Source organism: Lutra lutra, chromosome 10 (assembly GCF_902655055.1).
Source record: "Lutra lutra chromosome 10, mLutLut1.2, whole genome shotgun sequence".
Classification (NCBI taxonomy): Eukaryota; Metazoa; Chordata; class Mammalia; order Carnivora; family Mustelidae; genus Lutra; species Lutra lutra.
Window position 1 is genome coordinate 95,160,637 of NC_062287.1, and position 21,502 is coordinate 95,182,138.

The 21,502-nt window shown below is 48.1% G+C and overlaps 1 protein-coding gene across 6 annotated transcripts in view; it reads left to right on the plus strand.

The window, feature by feature from the left end:
* The window catches only part of LOC125079411 (very-long-chain 3-oxoacyl-CoA reductase), a 339,719-nt gene extending 322,091 nt beyond the window's left edge, over nucleotides 1-17,628 (plus strand). For 2 of the 6 annotated variants that reach the window (XM_047692988.1, XM_047692987.1), the window contains exons 2-15: nucleotides 7,358-7,914; nucleotides 9,186-9,245; nucleotides 9,699-9,769; nucleotides 10,153-10,222; nucleotides 10,473-10,539; nucleotides 11,513-11,610; nucleotides 11,807-11,884; nucleotides 12,307-12,407; nucleotides 13,688-13,777; nucleotides 14,541-14,586; nucleotides 14,680-14,821; nucleotides 16,108-16,250; nucleotides 16,338-16,491; nucleotides 17,258-17,628. In XM_047692988.1, coding sequence (XP_047548944.1) covers nucleotides 7,393-7,914; nucleotides 9,186-9,245; nucleotides 9,699-9,769; nucleotides 10,153-10,222; nucleotides 10,473-10,539; nucleotides 11,513-11,610; nucleotides 11,807-11,884; nucleotides 12,307-12,407; nucleotides 13,688-13,777; nucleotides 14,541-14,586; nucleotides 14,680-14,821; nucleotides 16,108-16,250; nucleotides 16,338-16,491; nucleotides 17,258-17,340 — 1,725 coding nt within the window. In that variant the 5' untranslated portion in view covers nucleotides 7,358-7,392 and the 3' untranslated portion in view covers nucleotides 17,341-17,628. Of the gene's footprint in view, nucleotides 1-7,357; nucleotides 7,915-9,185; nucleotides 9,246-9,698; nucleotides 9,770-10,152; nucleotides 10,223-10,472; nucleotides 10,540-11,512; nucleotides 11,611-11,806; nucleotides 11,885-12,306; nucleotides 12,408-13,687; nucleotides 13,778-14,540; nucleotides 14,587-14,679; nucleotides 14,822-16,085; nucleotides 16,251-16,337; nucleotides 16,492-17,257 lie in introns of those variants that run through there. The other 4 variants (XM_047692985.1, XR_007121112.1, XM_047692986.1 and 1 more) reach the window with 4 other exon arrangements.
* The last annotated feature ends 3,874 nt before the right edge of the window (nucleotides 17,629-21,502 follow it).

Sequence of the window (21,502 nt, forward strand, 5' to 3'; positions counted from 1 at the left end):
TTCCCAGCATCTTTGTCAAGTTGTCTTCCTGCCCTAGGTTAACCCGGGTCCCCTTGTTCTCCATCATGGCCTCTCCACAGATGGGGAAAGCTAGTAGCTCATTTGTTCTTAATTGAGATGTGGTTCTCAAATGCTGGTAGTACTTGAATCACCCAGCAGCCTTGAGCTATTCCTTGGGCCCAGGCCTTAGCCTACTTCCAAGAGCCTCCTGCTTTTTTCATAGCTCTCCAGGGGGTACCAATCCTCCAAAGTTTGAGAACCATGGCTCCAGTGCGTGGCTTTTCCATGAATGGGCATTGGCTGAGCCTTTCTCTGTGAAGATGCAAAGAAAGGCCATTTTAGGTAATAAGGAATGCCTGGGGAGATCCCCTTGGAAGGGAAAAGGTGGATCTTATTATCGCCCTTGAAACCCCCTTGTACTCCAAAGCAGAGCATGGGGGCCCAAAGCCATGAGCAAGCTTAGTGAGAGGAGTAGGGTGGTGGAGAGGTCTCTGAGCCCTGATGGTCAAGGATAGTTTTATGGGGCACAATAGGGATTTTAGACTGAAGAAATGAGTGGAAACAGACAAGGCAAATGTGGGGTAGTGGGGACAGGGAAGCCGTGGGATGTGGAGCGGGAGAGGGGCTTTGGACCAAACATTGCCTGGGGCGTCAGCTGGGGCTCCTAATCCCCTGGTGGGGTAGGGCCACCGATGGACTTAGGGGGCTTCTGGATTCCCACAACTGAACGCCAAGCTTTGAAGGTATATGTAGATTCCAGGAAGAGGCCTTGAGGAGGGATGGTTAAGAGGACACTTGAGGCCCAGGGTTAGCAGACTTGGGGTTAAAGCTCCCCTTTCCCATCCTACTTTGTGTGAGTCATCTCCTTCTTTGGGGCCTCTGTTTTCTCATCTGTAAAGTGAAGCTAATGGTGGTACTCTCCTAACGGTCATTTTGAGGATTAAATCACCCAGGCCAGAGCCTGGTTCAAGGCCGTGCTCAATCAGGGTCAGCTGTCATTGATCATATTGGAGTTTCAGAGGGTTCTGTGTCTTCCCAAACAGCTTACACCGTTCATGCCTATTCTGGATATATTGGGGGAGGGCCTTGTGAAATTCAGTGGACTGTAATAAATTATGCCCTTAGTTATCCATCTGAAGGCTGGGAATAATTCTTACATCCCAGAAGTTAGGGTTAAATGCTGCATGAGGCTGGAGGTGCTGGGCAGTTGCTAGGCTGGGAATAATTCTTACATCCCAGAAGTTAGGGTTAAATGCTGCATGAGGCTGGAGGTGCTGGGCAGTTGCTAGGCTCACTCACTAGGTAAGTGACCTGGGGTTGAAAACACTGGTCTAGTGTCTAGTACCAAAGTCTGGTTGGCATATATGTGCGGTCCAGGCTGTGTTCCCATAAACCTGTATTTACAGAAACAGGAGTTGGGCCTCTATTCTCTAACTACACTAAATTCCCTTGCCTGCGGGTTGTCTAGTGTCTTGCAGGCAGAGAGTAGTAATCCGGAGATAACAGACCTCCAAACTCCCTTGTTCTAACTCTAGTTTCTTTCCTTGTCTAATACGCTCACCTGAGACCCCTGGTACCATGTTAGATATTTAATAGTGACAATGGGTGGCCTTTTCTTTTGCCCAGGAGTTCCAACCTTTCAGAGTTTCCTGATTGAGTAGGAGGCTAGCTTTTTGGCTGAGAGGTGTCTAGTGTTAAAGAGGGATCCATTCATTCTATCATCTAAGTCAGGAACGGGTGTCTGATTTTTGTCAGATGTCTTTTTAGTGTCTACAGATCAAGTGATTTTTATCCCTCTAGGATCTATTAATGAAAAGTTAATTTATATTCTAGGATTGACCCATCCTGTCATTCTCTGTATGATCCTGTTTGGTTGTAAGGTTATGTTGTGATGCTGTCGGATTCTGTTTGCTGAGTTATTCCACTTTCAACTACCGATAATTTCATCATGGGGGAGATGGGGCCATAGTTCTTCATATAAAATTTATCAGATCCATTATTTAATTATAGAATGAGGATGTTTTTCTCTAGAATAGTTTAAATAGCACTGCAATAATGTATTCCTTTAAATATACCTGGAGTTTCTGATGAGTATGTCTGGGCCAGTTCTTTTTTAGGGAATTAGTTCTTTGATAACTTCTATGTAAATCGTTTCAACTTTCTCATCTGGGATTAAGATTACTAAACAGCATTTTTAAACTAAATTATCCATTTCATCCGGACTTAAACATTCTCAATATGTGCCTTTTTTTTTTTTCCTTTGGAGAATTGATCCTCCTTTTTTCTTTTTTTCCTACTATAAATAATGATGTAAATATGCTCTTGTGTACTTGGCACCTGCCCCCATATTGGTCTTTCCACTCGATGAGCTCACATTGGAAACAAACTTCACTTTGCTATTTATAGCCTAAGAGTCTTCAATTAGCTCAGCTGCATTTAAGAAACCCAGTTCCTAAATATAGTAAAATTCCTAAGTGTCCAGTTTGACACTATGACAAATGGTGATGGCCATGTCACCACCACCTCGTTGAGATCTAGATCACGTCATCTCCCCAGAAAGTTCCCTGCACCCCATTATAGTCAGTTTCCCAGCTCTCTCCCCAGGCAACCACTGTTCCGATTTTTATCACTCTTGATTACTTTTGTTCATCCTATAAGTAGAACTGTACAATATGTACTGTGTCTAGTTTCTTTCACTCAGTTGGCCTTGAAGTTTTTAAAGGCAAACCTACTTGTGCGGATTAGTGGTACCCTGCACACAAACGCAGTTCCTCTAGGGGGAGGAATTGGTACCACCTAATGGAAACATTGATGTTTTGATGGCTGTGGGATTCTAGGTTGGGAGCTATTTTCTTTCTGTATATTGAAAATAACATTTCATTGTTTCAGGTTTCCACTGTTGGCTGAAGTTAGCTTCTGGTCTATTATTCCTTTAAGGGTAACTTTTTTTCTTGGCTGCTTTTGAGATGTTTGCTTTTTGTAGATTATATATATATATATATATATAATTATCCTAAATATATATATGTATATATGTATATATACATATATATGTATGTATATATGTAGATTTCTTTATTCTACTTTGCATTTGTTGGGCTTCTTGAATCCATGCTTTGGTGTCTGATTATTTGGCACTGATAAAACATCTTATTCAGATTGCTTCTGCTCCATTTTTCTCTTCCTTTGGGACTCCGAATGAATATGTATATGTATATTTTAGATCTTCTCATATCTTCTCTTAACTTTCCTTTGTATCTTCCACGTCACATTCTAGAAAGTTTCTTTAGGCTCTTCTTCCAGGTTACGAATTTTCTCTTTACCTAGATCTAGTATGATGATAAACCCTTCTGTTGAGGCTTTTCACTTTTGGTCGTTGCATTTTAACCTCTACAATTGATGATCAAAGGGACAGATTTGGAAGAAAATAATTTCCAATCTGTCGATTTTCAGACTTGGGTTTTTATCTCCTTGCAGAGAAAAGCAATAATGTTACAGTCTACTCTTAGTAGCTGGAGTCCAGTCAGTCTTTCTGTTGTCTGCCCTGGTCTCCCCTCATGCTGTTTGCTCGTGTGTCTGGATTTTGTGTTCTGGACACTGTATTTGAAAAGTGATCCTCTGAGAAATGCAACTCTAAGGTAACCACTTCCAGAATATTTATCCGCTTCTGCCCAGGGAATTGGAGTCACGAACAATACAAGAGGACATGTTTGTTAGATGAAGTTAATGCAACTCCAAAAACTGAGATCTCCTGGGCATGGTGTTGTGAAGCCCAGCGGCTGTCCATGCCAGGACTGGTTTTCAGCCAGCTTACTCTCATTCCCAGAAGTTCTGGGCTCAAGTGGGAGGTCTGAGGTTTAAAATCCTGGCTCTCCTGTGGGACCGTGGAAGTGACTCATCTTTGTTAAGCTTCAGTTTTCTCACCTTGAATTGAGGCATCTTTTTATCTTACATATTGAGAAGCTGAGGCCCAGACAGGGGAGGTAATTCTTGCCACATGCTACAGTTGCTGAGCAGGAACTCTAAAATAGAACCTAGGATCTTCAAGGCTGTTTTTACCTGAGATTTTAGTTTTGCGGCTTATGTTGAGTGGCTCTATTTTCCCAACACCTTGCTTCCCCAGGACGTAAAGGAGATTCTATAGTCCTTATCCTACTTACCATAATAAGAAGGACATACCTGAATTAGGTCAGAGGACTGGGATGCAGGGGAGGCTGGGATATGGCAAAGTAAATGAAGGTTGGAGGGCAAGACAGAGCTGGAAAAGCTTGTAGGGTACTAGGGAAAGTAACATCAAAAGTTTCCTGCCAAAAAGGGTATACCCATTTGCTAGCATTGCAAACAAACCGGAGACCAGCTTGCTCCTAGCTCATTTCCCATGTTCACCCCTTCTCAACTTCTACTGTGTGTCAGCCTTTACAGAGGGCTGTTGCCATCCACTGGGCTGGTTCTGAGACACGGCTTCTAGCTGCTCTAGAAGGCACCCCAGAGTGTGACTTAACAGGTAGATGGTTGGAAGCTGGGGAATACTGAACCAGGGTACATACAAGAGGACTTGAGAAAAGGGTTGGTTTACCCAAACAACAGACAATTTAGGGACATTATTGCCTTTGTGGGCCAACATCTTTCACAATAGACTTTTCCTAGAGAAAAGACAAATCTTGGTAGAGGCTTCACTGCCAGGTTTCCTCCCGGCCTTGCCACATTCTCACTTCCTTACTAGAAAATACATGTTTCCAAGAAAATACCCTTCTTTCAGGTACTTGCCTTGACACCTGTTTGTTGTTCCATAAGCCTGTTCCGTAAGCAGCATCCTGATTGCTGTTTTCTTTGGTCCTAGAGTCCCCAGCTGAGAGCTGGGTAGATGGGGCAGAATCGTGGAGCTTTGGTAACATCAAGGACTCCCGGGGCAAGAAGTCTAAGAGAGCTCCTAATCCAGCCTGAACTGGGATTATTGCTTAAATTCTGGGACCACGCGCTGGTCTAGTGGACACTACAGAGCTGTGAGATCTTTGATTTTTGTTATTAAGATGACACAGATTAAGACCCTCAATATGTGAGAGGTCGGACCTGGAAGAAAGCAGCCCCCCCACACCCCCTGCCTTCCCCCCATTGCTAACTTCTTTTCCATTGAAAAGAGATCTTGTCTGCCATTGTGGCCCTTCCCACCAGCACTCCTCAGGGCCAACAGAGATGACAGGCACCACTTTTTGGAAGGCAAAGCCACAGGAATCCCTCTTGACCCTTAGCTACCCCTCTGTGCTTTCCAAGTATAGATCTCTCTTGACTTATGAGGGGTTATGTAATGATGAACCCATTACAAGTTGAAAATGCATTTAATTAACACACCTAAACTACTGAACATCACAGTGTAGCCCAACCTACCTTAAATATGCTTAGAACACTCATATTAACCTACACTGGGGCAAAGTCCTCTAACAGTCTATTTTATAATAAATTGTTGAATATCTCCTATAATTTACTGAATACTGTACTGAAGGTGAGAAGCGGAAGGGTTGTCTGGGTCCAGGATAGTTGCAAGACGGTTATTTACCTTCGTGGTCGTGGGGCTGACTGGGAGCTGCAGCTCACGGCTGGTGTCCAGCATCACGAGAGAGAGAGGGTCGTACCGCATATCCCTGGTCCAGGAAAAACTTCAAATTCCAAATTCCAAGTACAGTTTCTACTGAATGCATATCATTTTTGCACATTGTAAAGGAAAAAAGAATCATAAGTTGAACCCTCCTACATCAGGGGGATGTCTGTGTCCGGACGGACAGTGTGACCTGCTTACCTGCAGGGTGGAGAGCCCCATTCAAATGACTTTCCTACTTTTAAAGGAGGGAGTTTGGGCTAGAGCAGAGCTTTTGCTTGTGGAACAAAGGGTGAGTCTAGGCATGAGGGTTTATGCTGGTTCTAGTTCTTTCTAAACAGCATGCATGTTCCTGATTTTGGTGAGGGAAGTTCTTTGTAGCGCTGACTGCTGATGTGAGGTCAGCGCCGTAAGTCAAGACTTGGCACGACTTTGTCCTGTGGCTGCATCTGGTCATCGTTCCATCTTCTCTAGCCAGGTCCTTAGTGATGGCTCCTCTCCTCATGGACTTGGCAACATCCCTGTGGTTGGGCCTTTCCTATTAGTTTACATATGTGCCAGTCACGGTGCTAACAGTATCGTGATGAAGGCTGAGCCGGGGAGATCCTGAACAAGGAACAGTATTGTCCTCTGGGGGAAGTTACTCGCGGCTCTGGGACTCTCACGGGCTGACTGGACATGGTCGAAAGATGTTGGGCAGAGTGTCCAGTATTTGGATTCTTTGAGACTTTAAAAAGGTGTTTCTTAGGTCCTCCCCATCATTTTGACTTCTCTTCAGAGGAAAGTTTGGTTTGAATAGGTAGACGTTCTCAAAGTAGAGTCTCAGGAACTTGTTAGAACTGAAAATTCTCAGCCCACACCTACAGAATGAAAGTCTGGCAATGAGGCCTCTTCATCCCTGTCCTTTAGAAGTCCTCCAGATGATTCTGGTGAAGTCTGAAGTTCAAGGACCACTTGGCACGCCCGTGGTTTGTAGGGACGATAGTCTAAGGTGGCCATCACTGGGAGCAGGTTGAAGGCATTTATAAGGAGGTGACACAAGGAAGGAATGGAAGGACCGAGTTTTGAATATCTGGTATGGCCAACTTAGGAAAAAGAGATAAAAAGAAGGGCTGATGTTCTCGAGTAAGGGATGGCAAACTTTGTCCACACAGGGCCAGATAATGAATATTTTAGACGTTGTGAGCTTTATGGTTTGTGTCCCACCTATTCTACTCTGCCGTTGTAGTGTAAAAGCAGCCAGAGGTGATACAGAAGCAAATGTGACTGTGTTTCCATTAAAACTTTCTTTGCAAGAAGAGGTGGCTGGATCTGGTCCTTGGGCAGTAGTTTACTAACCTCTGGTCTAGCAGAATAATTTACTCAGGCTTTTTATTTCCTTCCTGTCTCCGTGCCTCCTTCTCTGTGTCCCTCCCTCCCCTCCCCTCTCCTCCTTCAGTAAAGCCGGAATTGCTCTAATTGAGGCACAGGGTGGAGACCCCAGAGCCTACCTGTTGAGTTTCCCCTTTTTCTCAAAGTGGGCCCTAATGCTTTTTCTCAGAACACATTTTAATGTCATTTGAGTACAGTGTTCCAGTGTCTGGGCTCAGGGACACTTAAGCATTGCCCCTTGAGTGAGTTGGTAATTCTTCCTGCACGGACAGGGGCCTGTACCCAAGGTGTGGAAGGAGGAGGAGGCCGTGGGAAGCCTGAGATCAGGCCTGAACTTGAGGGTCGAAGAGCGTCTCCTTTGCTGCACTGCACGGTCTCTCCCTCTCTCTGCAGGTTCCAGCCAGCCTGCTGAGGCTGAGACCCAGAGCATGAGTCACCGATCAGACGCCATCCAACTGCCCTGGGGTCAGACGAGCGGTCAGGGCCTCGGAAACCAGGGGGTCCACACCCAGCCCATGGAGATGATGCTGCACTTGAAGCAGGCCATCGAGAAGCATATGGGGCAGCTCGCCACCAGGCACCAGCAGCAGGACCTGGTGCCAGAGGAGGAGAGGCCTTATCAGGCCACCGGGGAGCAGGAAGCCCTCCTGGGCAACCTAATGTACCAGTTGGTCAATCTCCTACAGTCTGGGGCCACGGGTGGCCCGGGGCTCCAACCGTCTTGCCCTTCCCTGGATGTGAAGGGTGATGCTAGAGGCGGGCAATGGCAATGGGCCCAGTCATCCAGGCAGCCTGCCCAGCCAGGTTACCAACTGAATGACCCTGAAGCGACATTTTTCAGTCAGCACCTGTCTAGCCGTGGGATCGACATCTCTGCCTCCTACCAGGCCAGCTTCCGGGACTACAAGATGTACCAAGGAGATAAATACCATGAGGACAAGAACACCTTGGTGAGGATGCGGGGCGGGGGGTGGTGAGGGTGGCAGGGCCGGGGAGACATCTCTTCAAGGGCCCTGATCACCAGGATTTACGGAGTCCTGGGCGCTCTCTCTCTCTCTCTCTCACTCTCCCTAGCTCCACGAAGTAGACGCTATTATCATCTTAGAGATTAGGTAATGGGCGCAGAAGCAAGGTGACAGTGCCCAGAAAGTTAAGAGCCCTGCCTGGGTCCTCCCCGCCTCTCCTCTGCAAGCATTCCCTCAGTCCCTGCTCTTGACCACTAGGGGTCACTGTGGTCACCGTGCTCAGCAAACCCGCCCTCACCAAAGGGAGTCAAGTGCTGAATGTAGTCTGCCTCTGGGGAAAGGAACATTAATAATAACCTGAGAGAAGTAAAGGGAGGCCCGCTTGGGTGGTCTGAGGTGTATTAAAAGCCAAATCAGCCAGTCATGCGATGGAGGTGACCGGGGTGTGGGGGCGGTCTTTCAAGTAAGAGGAACCACAGGTGTGGAAGTTTTAGGGTGGGAAAGGCTTGGAGATAGGGAAATGAGGCTCCTGGGCTAGATTAGGGTACGTGAGTGATGTGATGAGAGCTGTGAGGTGTTAGGATGGGGAGGTTAGGCTAGAGAGCCAATGAGAGGCTCCCAGCCGGAGAGGTTCACAGCAGCTTTCTAGCCAGACGATGGAGGACAGCCCTAGTCCTACTTCTTTTCTGTTTCTAGCTAAGTGATATGTGGTCAATGACCATTTGCTTTCTCTGGGGACCAGCTGAGTCCAGCATCTCCACTGGACTCTGAAGAACCCTATCTCTTCCAGCAACACGGAAGTGGAAGTAGCAGAGATGGGCATGAGACAGGCCCTAGGGTCAGACAGATGGAGTTCTGTCCACCACCAAAGTCCTGTGGCTAGTGGGGTAGTCTACTGTTCTGAGCCTCACTCTCTTTAAAGCGAGGACCATAATAGAACCTTTTCCTCGGGAGTTGTGAGAAGTAAGGGCACTGCATGAGGCACTTGGTCTAGGGTCTGGCACATAGTAGGAACTCAGAGACTGATCTCTGGTGTAGAAGCACTGTGTGGCTGTAAAGGGGGAAATTGCAAGCTGTACGATTTCTGAGTCTGTGACAAGTTTTCTGACACTTGAGGTTGTTAGACATGGAGTGAACTGCCTCATGGGGCAGTGAGATTTCCATTTGAAATAATCTAAGCTGAGCGCTTACTAGAATGTTCTAGGAGGTCCCTATAGGGCAGGGCAAGTGGACTGATCAATTCCTTCCATCTCCAGGGCTTCATTAACCTTGGCCTCAGTGAGAATAAGCTCTGCCTTGATCTGATGACTGAAAGGGTAAGCCAAGTCTCGGGCTGTGCTGGGACCCACTCTTGGGTCTAGTCCCCTCTAGAATCTTTCTTAGCATGCGGTAGATATATGAATGGGACTTAAGAGTTTAAGGAAGGGAGTGGGGGAAAATGCTTATAGAATAACACATCTGACCTCCTGGCTTACTGTGTTTAGGGGTGTGCTCTGGCTGGGTCTATGGTGGGTAGGCTGCCAAGGGAGCTCTGACCCAAGTGTAGGGTTGGGGAGGTCGTCCAGCAACAGTCCTCAGTGAATTCTCTTTGTGTAACCTATGACAAGAGGATTGGGGCCTCCATTCATGAAGGGGCATGTGACATGGTTCCCTCTTCTCTTCTGTAAGGCCCCAGGTTGTAGGGCGACTACCCATATGCATCCTAGTGGTAGGATGAGGCCTGTTGGTCTTCCCTGATCTGGCTGTCCTCATGCTCTATTTGTCAACAGTTGAGTCAGAGTGATATGAATGTCATTGAGGATGTCCTGCTGCAGTATCCTGATTGGTCCGGACAGCCATTGTAAGTAACTTCCAGATCTAAAGTCTTGTGGCCCCCACACACCTGTTCTCAGGGAGGCAAGGACCCAGGGTGCCAGATTCTTGGTTGGCTACCTCCCTATTTCTTTGGGTAACAACGTCTAGAAAATGTCTAGAGTGAAACCTCCTCAGGAGGGAGCCTGGTGTAATAGAAATAGCACTGCCCTATAATTCAAAAGGCCTGAGTTCTTGTCCAAACTCTCACACCTATTGTCTACATCGCCTGGAGAGTTGATAGCATCAGTCGGTAGCCCTGTGACAGGAGGTTGGATGATCTGCTTTTTGGAAAAGGCTGTAGGCTAGACGTTGACTAAGGCAAGGCCCCCGGGCCTGGGTACCACCAAGTCTGTCTGGGTCTACCCACAGCCTGCGGGAGGAGGTGGCCCGGTTCCTGACCTGCTATTGCAAGGTACCTGCTCAGCTCGATCCGGAAAATGTGAGTCCGTTTCCCAGCCTCACTGCCACTCTGGTAAAGGGTATATTCTTGGGGGGACTCTCTGCATTTTCTAGAACCAGCAGAGACCCTCAGGGCCAGGGCAGAGCTAAGGCCAGTGGGTCCTGGAGGAGACCCACTGGAGGAAGAGGAGGTTCCTGTTGCATGTCCCTCCTAAGGGGAGGGAGACGAAGGGGTCAGACCTTCTTACACGGGGTTTGGCTTTTGACTTCCGCCTTCTGTGCATCTTCAGGTAGTTGTTCTAAATGGCTGCTCCTCTGTATTCTCCACACTGGCCATGGTTCTGTGTGATGCAGGAGGTAAGTCAATGGACTCTGCTTTCCCTCAGGAAATAGCATTCATGGGCATTGGACCTTAGGGAAAGAAGGATATCTTGACTCAAAGGCCTTTCCCCGAATGTGCTGGAACTTCTAGCCCGATTCGAACACCTTCCTACTATTTCCATAGGAGGGACGGATTTGGGTCCCCATTTAATATGGAAGGAAAATATGGGACAGTCCTCAAGGAGGTGTGCCTCAGAAAGAGTGAGAATTGGAGCCAACTCCATATATTACTGGCTGGGCTTCTGGACTCAACTCCAGTACGGAGAGCCCTGGTAAACTAGCCTAGGCCAGTTAGATTTCTTAACTCCTATCTCCCTTGCCAAAAAAAGAAAAAAAAAAAAAAGGAGGGGGCAAATTCATTTTAGATCAAATAAGGCCGAGGGATGTGTTCCCAGTCTCCCTCCTGACAACACCCGAGCGAGAGTCTCTGATCTTAGCTCTGGCTCCGTAGAAGGAAGTTACCCTGATGGCCAGTTTCGCTCAAAGGAGTATGTCCTTGGTTAACTCCTCCATGAGGGCAAAGGAAGGGGAAGGAAAGAACCCAGGGACTCATCAGGGGCAGGTAGCCGGAGCCATGCAGAGAGATGAGCGACCTTTCTGGGCATGGGCCTCAGCCTCTCATGTTCGGACAGGAGCTGGGAAGACTTGCTGGATGACTAGGGCTCCACCCGATAGCAAGCTGGTTTGGGTTTTTAACCTGGATTCCGAGCCATTCCTAGCAACATTCTTCCCCTTCTCTTTCCCCAGTGTTCCCTGAATAATGTTTATAAAAATGTAACGTTTATAGAGCCAGAGGCTAAAAATTAACTCCCAAGTTAATCTCACTCTCAGGTGAGATTGCCAAACTAACCTCTGTCTGTAGTGTTGCTAGTGGTCTGGGGAGGGGGGTGGCTGGCAGTTTCCCACCAAGAGCCCCCGGACTGACGGCATTGTCTCCCTGTGCTTCCAGAGGCCTTTCTGACCCCCACCCCCTTCTATGGCGGCTTCGTCTTTAGTTCCGGCCTGTATTCGAAAGTTGAGCTGATTGCTGTCCACCTGGACAGCGAGGTCAGAATGGGGCCCTTTCCCCTGCTCAGCTCCTCCCCTATAAGTGATGGTGGGGGGAGAATGGAGAAATTAGGGCAAAGACGGCATGAGGGATGGCAGCCCTGAGATTGAGGGATTGTGCGGTGTGTAGAGGAGCGAGGGACCGGTGCTTAGAAGCATTCAGGTAGGCAGTGCTCAGGCAGTGTCTGTCTTCCAGAGCACAGATGCGAACCCCTGTCCGTTCCAGCTAACCGTGGACAAGTTAGAGCGAGCTCTGCTCGAGGCGACCCTTGCAGTAAGGAGGGACCCATGTCTTTGGGGTGGGTGCTGCTGCCCCCAAGAGGGGCTGAGTACTGAGACCCAGGACCACATTCTCACTGAGGTGTTGTAGGCTCCTTCTTCGGAGGAGGGGGTATCCCGGGGGCATGTCCCCCTAGGAGCCCTGAGCCCTGTCTCTGGGGGCCGTCCCCAGAGCTCCTCCTTGCTCGCCCCTGTGTGGACAGTAAGGGAGCTGCGTGCTGCAGATCCTAAGCTGCTGAGATCCCAACTAGATGCCTCGGGGAGGTGCCCAAAACTAGGTATCCTGACTTGACCTTCAGCTGAACCTGAGGTAGATGTGAAGGACCTATTGTGTTCACCTCAGTGATGTTTTTGGGGTTTTTATTTGGGGGTCTTGGGGGTTTTGTTGGTTTTTTTGTTTTTGTTTTTGTTTTTTAGGGGAAAAAGGTCAGAGGCCTCATACTAATCAACCCTCAGAATCCCCTCGGAGATGTCTACTCCCGAGACTTACTGGAAGAATGCCTGGAATTTGCCAAGAGGTGGGGTTCCAGTCCTTGGGACTAGACGAAGTCCCTGAACAGGGTTCCTATCACTCGTGGCCGGGAAGCTGGAACCAGATGTAATTTATCCCAATATTCTTACTGCATGATACACTTTGCAAAGCGATGTACAACTCACTGAAATTGAATTGAAAGAAAATGCACCCACATGCTTCAACCAAACATTTTTTGCCTTGCTCTCCTCCGCCCCCCTGCCCGGTACAGACACCCACATAACAATTATGATCTGGTTTTGTTGCTTTTCCTCTTTTTGTCATGTAACCACTTTCTCCCAGCATCCGTTTCCCATCTACTTGGCCTGAAGCACCGAGGAAGCCAGACTCTCAGACCTTGTGGGGTGAAGACGTGTCCCCAGAGAACCCTCGTGTCCCATTTTCACAAACATGTTAACATCGGTTATCTCTGGAGTCCTGAAATAGCCCTATTTGTTAGGGGTGCCAATCTCCCATTTTCTAGAAGAATCACACTAGTCCAGACCAATTCATGGCAGAGCATGAGGACAAGAGGAAGAACCTGGAAGTGTGTGGGCTGGAATTTTTTTTTTTTTTTTAAGATTTTGTTTATTTATTTGAGAGAGAGACAGTGAGAGAGAGCACGAGCTAGGAGAAGGTCAGAGGGAGAAGCAGACTCCCCATGGAGCTGGGAGCCCGATGTGGGACTCGATCCCGGGATTCCGGGATCATGACCTGAGCCGAAGGCAGTCGTCCAACCAACTGAGCCACCCAGGCGTCCTGTGTGGGCTGGAATTTGACAGAACTAGGTTCAGATCCAAATTCGTGCACCTGCTAATTGAGGAACTCACTTTGTCACAGAAATGGTTTCTTTATCCATGCAGTGGAGATACCAGCTCTGCCTGGGAGGGTTGCTGGGAGAAGAAGCAGGGTGATTTGTACTAGCACTTAGCCCACTGAAGGCCACTGTCCAATCGGCCCCCAGGTGGGAGCTCCTGACTATACTAGATGTAAAACTCTTGGGGACACTCTTGCAGCCCTCCCCATTGCATTGGTCTCTGCTTGACGGCTGAAGGATCAGATGTTCTCTTGACTGTCTTTGGGTCCTCTTCCTTCTTACCTCTGAGCCAGGTCTGAAGACACCCCCCTTCTGGTGTACCCCCCCTTATATGTTACTGTGTCCCTTGAAAGGGTTGGATGGGCTGTGGGAGCAGCATCTGAACTGTCTCCAGAGAAGCCCATGAAAGAAAGGGAATGGGGATGGGAGAGAACCTAGATAATGTTCTCCCTCTTTGGCCCAACCTGTAGGTACAACCTCCATGTGATTATAGATGAGATTTACATGCTGTCTGTGTTTGACGAATCCATCACATTCCACAGCGTTCTGAGCATGGAAAGGTGAGTTTGTTGGCCTCCTCTGCAGTAGGGAATGCGAGCCATGAAGTTCCTGCTTTTGCAGGGTGCATTCATGGGCCATATTCTTGATTGGCTGTGTGCTAGGAACTGGGGCTAAGTGCCACCGGGAGTGTGGAAATGACCAAAGCATCTTCTTTCCTCCCAAGTGTCTTTTTGCAATGCTGCTTTGTACATGAGATAACTTGAAGGCAAGGTAGAAAGCACACTGTCAAACGTCTACATAAAACCCCACAGATGGTCAGGGTAGGAATTTCTTGATAAGTAGTGCATAGGGAAAGAAGAGAAATAGGACACTTTCTTAAGGGTAGCATGTGGCCCTAAGATAGGATCCCAGCAGATAACACAAGACCAAGGCCATGCCTGGCAGAAGGATCAGTTTTACCCAAAGTGGGGCAGTTAGAAATAGGTGAGCACATTTTAAAAATGGTAGGTAGCCCACGTGTGTGAAGAGCTCATTGCCAGGAAGGTGGCTTTGGACCAGCAGCAGGAAGGCCATGAGTCAGGCCAAGGGGCCCAGACTTCATTCAGTGGGCACTCGGGAGCTGTCCCATCTAGTTCCCCAAGGATACCTTTTGCTGACTCCCTGGCTGTTAACTGGGGCAACTGTTTCTTGAACTTTGGGCCCCAGAGGCTCTTATTTCTAGGCAGGACCTCAAGTCCATTTTCCTCTCTTGCCCTCATTGACCCCAAGTCTTCATCCTTTCAGTAGTTCTTCATAACCTTGATTGTACCATCTCCTCTCCAGTTTGCCTGACCCCAACAGGACCCATGTGATCTGGGGCACCAGTAAGGTGAGCCCCAGCTTCCTGTCTTTGGGTAGAAAAGGAAAGGGGGCCAGGAGGCGGGCAAACCAGGTACTCCTTCCCCTACCTCTTTTCCTCTAGGATTTCAGCATCTCTGGCTTCCGCTTTGGTGTTCTTTACACGTACAACAAGGAGGTGGCCTCTGCCGTGAGCTCTTTTGGCTATCTCCACAGTATCTCTGGCATTGCCCAGTACAAGCTGTGCCGGCTGCTTCAGGACCGAGGTAATGAGTCCCATCCTGGGCTGGGATCGTGGCTAGGCATCATGGCCATGGGGGAGTTCCTGGGTCTGCTTGGGCCCCTGACATACCTCTAGTCCACCAAGAACCTGTTCGCAGTCTTGGGTTTAATGGTGGCAGGACAGGAAGTTTGAAGGCGGGCGGGATGCAGCCAGGCTTGTGCACTAGGGCAGAGGGGGAAGGCGGAGCTGCTGGTCTAAAACACAGATGGGCTTTCATGTTTGGCTGCCTGGGAGCTTGAGCTCTGCCTGGAAAGGGCAGAGGCGAATTGTTCTCTAAGGCTTGAAAGACAGAAACCCAATGCAAAGGTGAATTTTCCCTCCCCAATACCCTGCTTGCTTCGGGCAAAGGTGACCCCAAAATGCCACGATTCCTTGAAGACCTCATCTTCCAAGGTGGCCAAAGGAGAGCTACCATTTGGGCAAGCTGGTGTGGCTAGACCTATGGCACCTGGATTCGATTTCCTCTATGGATCACAACTGAATCCTGGCTTCAGAGGAAACCTTCCCCTCCCACCTCATCTGTTTAATGCCATTACCCAAATGTAGATAAGGCCCCCTTTCTTTAATTCCCTATAACAGAGCAGATGCCAGGCTGGAGGGTTTAAATTAAAAGCTGGGATATAATGATACAAATTAATGTAATTTGATAATCTGGTTTAGAAACAATTTGCTTTCAGCTTTGGCAGGGGGAAAAGGGCGGCTAGGAGAAGTCCAACCAGATGGCCCCATGCGTGGTGCCAGGCCCTTATATGTGGCAGAAACCAGGTTCCTGGCCCCTTGGACACGAGTTCTCCACCTTGGGCACATGGGACTTATCTGGGGAGCTTAAATGCTGATACATGGGCTCTATCCCCAAAGATTCCGGTTTTGATCTGCAGGTATAAGCTGGGCATTGGGACTTTTAAAAGCTCCCCAAGACGTTCTAATGTGCCGCCAGTGCTACGAATAACTGGGTAAAGAGCCCCCCACCCCCAGCCTATCTAGGTTTCTCCAAGTCCACTGCGTGAGGCTCCGAGTATCTCCCCAGTAGGCAACAGCAGCATCTGTCCCACTACTGGGGGACTCTGACTCTGTGTCAGGGGTGTAAAGCCAAGTGGAACATTCCTACTGACCTACTGAGAAGGTGTGCTGGGTATGGCTATCCTCAGCCCGGAAAGAACCCGGAGTCTGGCTTGGATAGAAATCCCAAGGAGGGAGCATCTGATAAGGCTCCTGCTGGCAGATCTCTGCCACCAGAGCCCTGACAGCTCTCTTCCCCGGCCTGTCCAGAATGGATTGACACAGTGTACCTGCCCACTTACCGCTCCAGGCTGCAGAAAGCTCACAGATACATTACTAAGAAGCTGAAGGCATGGGGGATCCCTTTTCTCAACCGTGGTTCTGGCCTCTACATCTGGATCAACTTGCAAGTGGTGAGCTGTGGGACCGAGGCCCTGGTATTCTGGGGCTGAGCTGCCTGATGTGTCTTCAGCTCAGCTCTGTCCTTCGGCCTTCCCTAGTACCTGGATCCGTGCACCTTTGAGGAAGAGCTGCTGCTGCATCACCGCTTTCTGGACAACAAGCTTATGTTGTCCCGCGGCAAGACCTACACGTGTAAGGAGCCTGGCTGGTTCCGCCTTGTCTTTGCAGATAAGCCCCTCCGGCTAAAACAAGGTGAGTGGTCCCGACCTCAAGATCCTGGCGTCCTTCAAAGGTGCCCCATCAACTCCTCTATTGCCCAATTCCTGGATTTTCCCTCTTTTGGGGCCTTTAGCAGCCTGTAGCGCTGGCCTAGCTGTGGCATCTACTTTCGTGTCTTTGAGCTCCTTTGCAAACAGGAACCGACAGGCACTCAAACACCGCACCCTTTGGGTGTCTGCTCTGTGCCTGCCCGGAGTGAGGCATTGGGACTACCCACGAAGAAGTGGTACACTGCCCTTGTGGGACTAGTGGTGTATGGCCGGGGAGATAGACCAGTAGAGGACCATGGGGGTCCCTGTATGTTCTCCTGTGGAGTTCAGATTTTCCTCTGAAGGTTATGGAGACTCCAACCTTCATTTTGCCAATTTTCTGTTGCATCTTGCCACGTGCTGGATACTGTTCTATCTCTGGGAACAGAACCGTTAATGAGAGAACATTTATGTCACTGAAATACCTTTTGGAGAATGGACTGAACAAAGAGAGGCAGATAGAAAACCCGATGAAGTCAAGGGCATGAGCCAGGTTCCTGGATTTGATGTGAGAGCTGAAGGTGTTCGGCAGGCAGATGCTGGGGTAGTGCAGCTTAATGAGAGTGGCTGGAGCCGGAAATTCATCCCCAAGAACTTCAGCATCCCTGAGCGAGGCACTCTCTGGTGGTCTGCCAGGATCTGGGGATGTCTGGGACCCACCTGCAAACCCACTAAAATTTCGTGTCTCTGTCCCCGTTTGGACCCTCCAGCCATGCACCGGTTCTACCAGGTGCTGGAGGAGCAGAAGCAGCGTCTGAGAGTGAAGCAGCTGGAGAGCACACAGAGAGAGTAAGCGGTCGGCCTCCCGCCCGGAGGCTGCTGCCAGGCACCTGCTCAGGGACCCCCTGACGGCGGCCACTGGGCCAGAAGCAGGGGTTTGGGCCTGGTGCTGTGACGAGCCACCCATGGGCTCCTCCAGGAACGGGCTCCTCTGACCCCGTCATCAACCTTCTCCAGCCGAGCATCTGTCACTTTGGAATCTTTGCAGCTTTTTCGTCTTTGCTAGCCGTTGCGGGTGTATGTGAAATGTTTTTATGGGGGTGGGGGTGGGGGCTTGCTGGGTCCTGATTTTGGTGGTTTTATTTTTGTAGGCTGCATCTAATAAATTTCATGTTTTCTCAAATTCTAGGCTTGTTTTCTTTCTTTACACTCATTTGTGTCAACTCTGGGAGATTTTTTTTGGGGGGGTTGTCTTTTAAATTCTAAGGCAAGTTGCATGTGAAGAATACTGTCCAAGGAAGGTGAGAAAGGAAGGAAAAAAGAGATTCCTAATTGACAAAGCGCGTTCTAGATGTCAGGATCCTATGGGACGTTGCATCCCACAAGATCACACCATGCTCAGGTGTGGCTGCAGTGTAGGGTAAAGGTGCCCCTCAAAAGGCTTTTAAAATGAATCTCTAGGGCTGAGCCTGGGGTCTTCCATTTTCCATTTTCATCTCTAGTGTTTTCAGCTATTCAGATCAGACCACCTGGGAGCTTGTCTATAGAGCTCTGGCATATCTGCGTTTCAGTCGGACTCGTGCTATGCCCCGGGCCCAGCACAGTCTACTGTGTTTTACAGATGAGAAAAGAGCTTTTTAGCACTAACTGATGGCTTTGGTCAGTCACTTGACTTCGTAACCATCCTCTCTTGGGTCCAGATTGGATGGTTCTTATTACTTCAATGACAACCTTTTTCTTTTCTTTTCTTTTAATCAAAAAGCACTATTACAGCAAATCCTGATTCTTTAGGGTATATCTATCTATCTATCTATCTATCTATCTCAGATAGTGTTCTTTATAAATTGACTAATAGGATAGTAGACACAAGGAATTCACTGGATGAATGAGGGCGGCCATGGGACCAGAGAGAAGATGAAGATGTGAAAGAAGAGAAGCAGAGGGGGACCTGGGACATCTGTAATGAGGGCTAATACACAGGACAGTCAGGACACTGTCCTCATTTGAAAGGGACAGTCATGGAAGGGATCAACTATTTTGTCTTCCACTCAAGATTTGAATGGTTGAGTGGAGAAAACTTCGTATCTCCCTATCCATGAGCAGGGAATCTCCTTTCATTTATTTAGGTCTTTAATTTCATTCGGCAAGGTCTTTGTGGATTTCAGAGCACACATTTCGTCCTACACACATCCTGTTATCTCTATATTATGCTTTTCATGTTCTGCTAAAGGTATTGCTAACTTCATTTTCTAATTGTTTGCTGCTAGTATGAAACAACTGATTTTTATATCTTGTATCTATCAAGAGCTTTGAAGGCTCTGAGACTTTACCCTACTTACAAACAGCTTTCGAGGATGCTGGCAGAAGACATGAGAATTCTGGGTCAGAGATAAAGGACAGCTTCTTACTCACAGTGGAATCAGAGAATCAGCTTCTGGTTCTCCAAGCCCTGCTTCCTAGAAGGCAACGTGAGGAGGACCCACTGATGCCCGCACATGAAGTGGGGAGTCCTGCAGAAGAGGAAACCCAAGCTTAAGTAACAGGATTCTTGGCCGATGAGCAGTAAGCCTGCCTGAACTTTGGCCCCAAAGGAGACATTTTTATCATACTGAGTAATAAACCTACCCTTTGCTCTAGAGGGAGACATTATCCAATGCTGTTCACTCTACACGCGCGCGCGTGCGCGCGTGTGTGTGTATGTGTGTACCTCCTTGAAGAGAGCCTAGAACAAAGACAGTCAGTGCCCCTCCTTGTAAGACAGACAGAAACATGAGAGACCTAGGAAGAATCCTCTCCTGGATTCTTGTGACCTGTATCTTGTGACCTTGCTAAACTCATTATTAGCCTTAGTAGCATGGCAGGGGGAAAGGGAGATTTCTTTAAATTTTTAATGTATACGATCATGTTGATTATAAATAAAGATGATTTTCCTTCTTCCTTTTTAATAGTTCTAATATTTCTTTTTATGTAAGATTTTATTCATTTATTAGAGAAAGAGAGCACGAGTTGGTTACGGGGCAGAGGGAGAAGCAGACTCCCTACCGAGCAGGGAGCCTGACATGGGGCTCCATCCCGAGACCCTGAGATCATGACCCGAGCTGAAGGCAGATGCTCAGCCAACTGAGCCACCCAGGCACCCCAATAATTTTTCTGTTCTAATTGCATTGCCTAGAACCTCCAGTACAATGTCAAATAAAGACAATAAGGGAGGACATTTTGTTCTCAATCTTAGCAGAACTGAGGCCACTCTTGATCTTTTTTTCTTCCTAAGAAGAAGCAGGGAGCCAGAGGGAGAGAGGAACAGAGAATCTCAAGCAGGCTCTATGCCCAGCGAGTAGCCGATCTCACAACCCTGAGATCATGACCTGAGCGGAAATCAAGGTCAGATGCCTAACCAACTGAGCCACCCAGGCACCCGACTCTTAGTAAGTATTTTTCATACTGCCCTTTCCCAGATAAGAGTTCCTTCAATTCCTAGTTTGCTGAGTTTTTTTCCCATGAATGAGGGTTCTGTTTTTGTCATGTTCTTATCTATACCTCTAGAGAAGATAAAGTTCCTTTAAGTATTAATGTGGTAGATTACACTGAACTTCTTAAATATTAAGGGAGGGTCCTATTCCTGCAATAAGGTGCATATAGTCATGACGCATTCTCCTTGTGTATATTGTTGATTTGGTTTTATATTAAGAATTTTACATCTATTTTCTTGAGTATTGTGCTAAAACTTTCTTTTTAGTAACACATGGTTGGTTTTGGTATCAGAGTAATAATGACCTCATAAATATGTTGGCAATCTTCGTTCCTCCATTTTCTGAAAGTTTGTGTCAAGTTAATTTTTAAAAAATATTTTAAATGGTTGGTAAAATTCACTTATAAAGCTATCTGTACTGGAATTCTTTATGGGGAGGTTTTTTACTCATGAACTTAATTTCTGTAGATACTGGGTGATTCACATTTCCTGTTTCTTGTGGTCAGTTTTGGCAACTTGTGCCTTTCAAGAAAATGTGTCCATTTAAGTTCAATTCCCGAGAATGTTAATGTTCCAGACTGACCCTGACCTTCCCCCATCAAAGGTGCCCTTGTTTCCAACAATCCACCCTCTCACTAGCTAACTAGGACTTACCCTTCGGAGCTCTGCCATCATTTCCTGAGTTTCTAGCAATTGTGTGTCGGACTTCCCATGTGGGGCCAACACATGTGTTGGGGTTGGGGCTGGATCTCCCAGCTGCGGTCTTCCATGGCACCGGTAATCTCTTTCTTAATAGTCCTTCCATTTGTACATCTGCCTTCCCAATCAAACACTGGCCCACTGTTTTGCTTATCAGGGTATCCCGGCACTTTGCAGAGATCTGGCACAAGACAGACATTTGATAAGTACTTACCAGAATTAAATAGAATATGACTTAAATGGAGAGAACTGACTTGTTTTACAGAACATCGCACAGGGGACCAACAAAGTCATGAGAGCTGCTTAAGGTCACAATGTTCCTGGCAAGGCCAGAGAGAAGACAAGCAGTGGAGTGGTTCCCAGCCATACTTGTCCTGAGGGATCCCACTTATTTGTTCTACTCAAGGCTTGGCACAGGCTGGGGCCTGGGTAGCCTAACTCACTGCCGATACCCCAGGACTTGAGGGGTTGGTGGAAGAGCTCGACAAAGGTCCCAAGGAGCGAAAGGAGGAGAATTTCAAATGCCACTGTAAAAACTTTCACAGGGGAAGGATGTTTTAAGGATGCCCTCGCTTTAACCCGGAAAGGCTTCTCCATGAGTGCAAGCAGGCACACGTTTGCCAAGTAACCTCCGAGACTCTAACTGCTTCTAAACTGGGAAACTGAGGCCCAGGAGGCAGAGGGAGGCGTCCTCGGGTGCCAGCAGAGGAGACCAGGAACCGTGGCCCGACTCTTCCCCGCGGTGGTCGTCTCGGCTTCTGCTGTGCGCGGGCCAGGGTCGGCACCGGGAAGGGTGGGGGCGGAGGCGTGGTGGGGGGTCCGGACCCCGGAGGGTCAGGGAACCCTG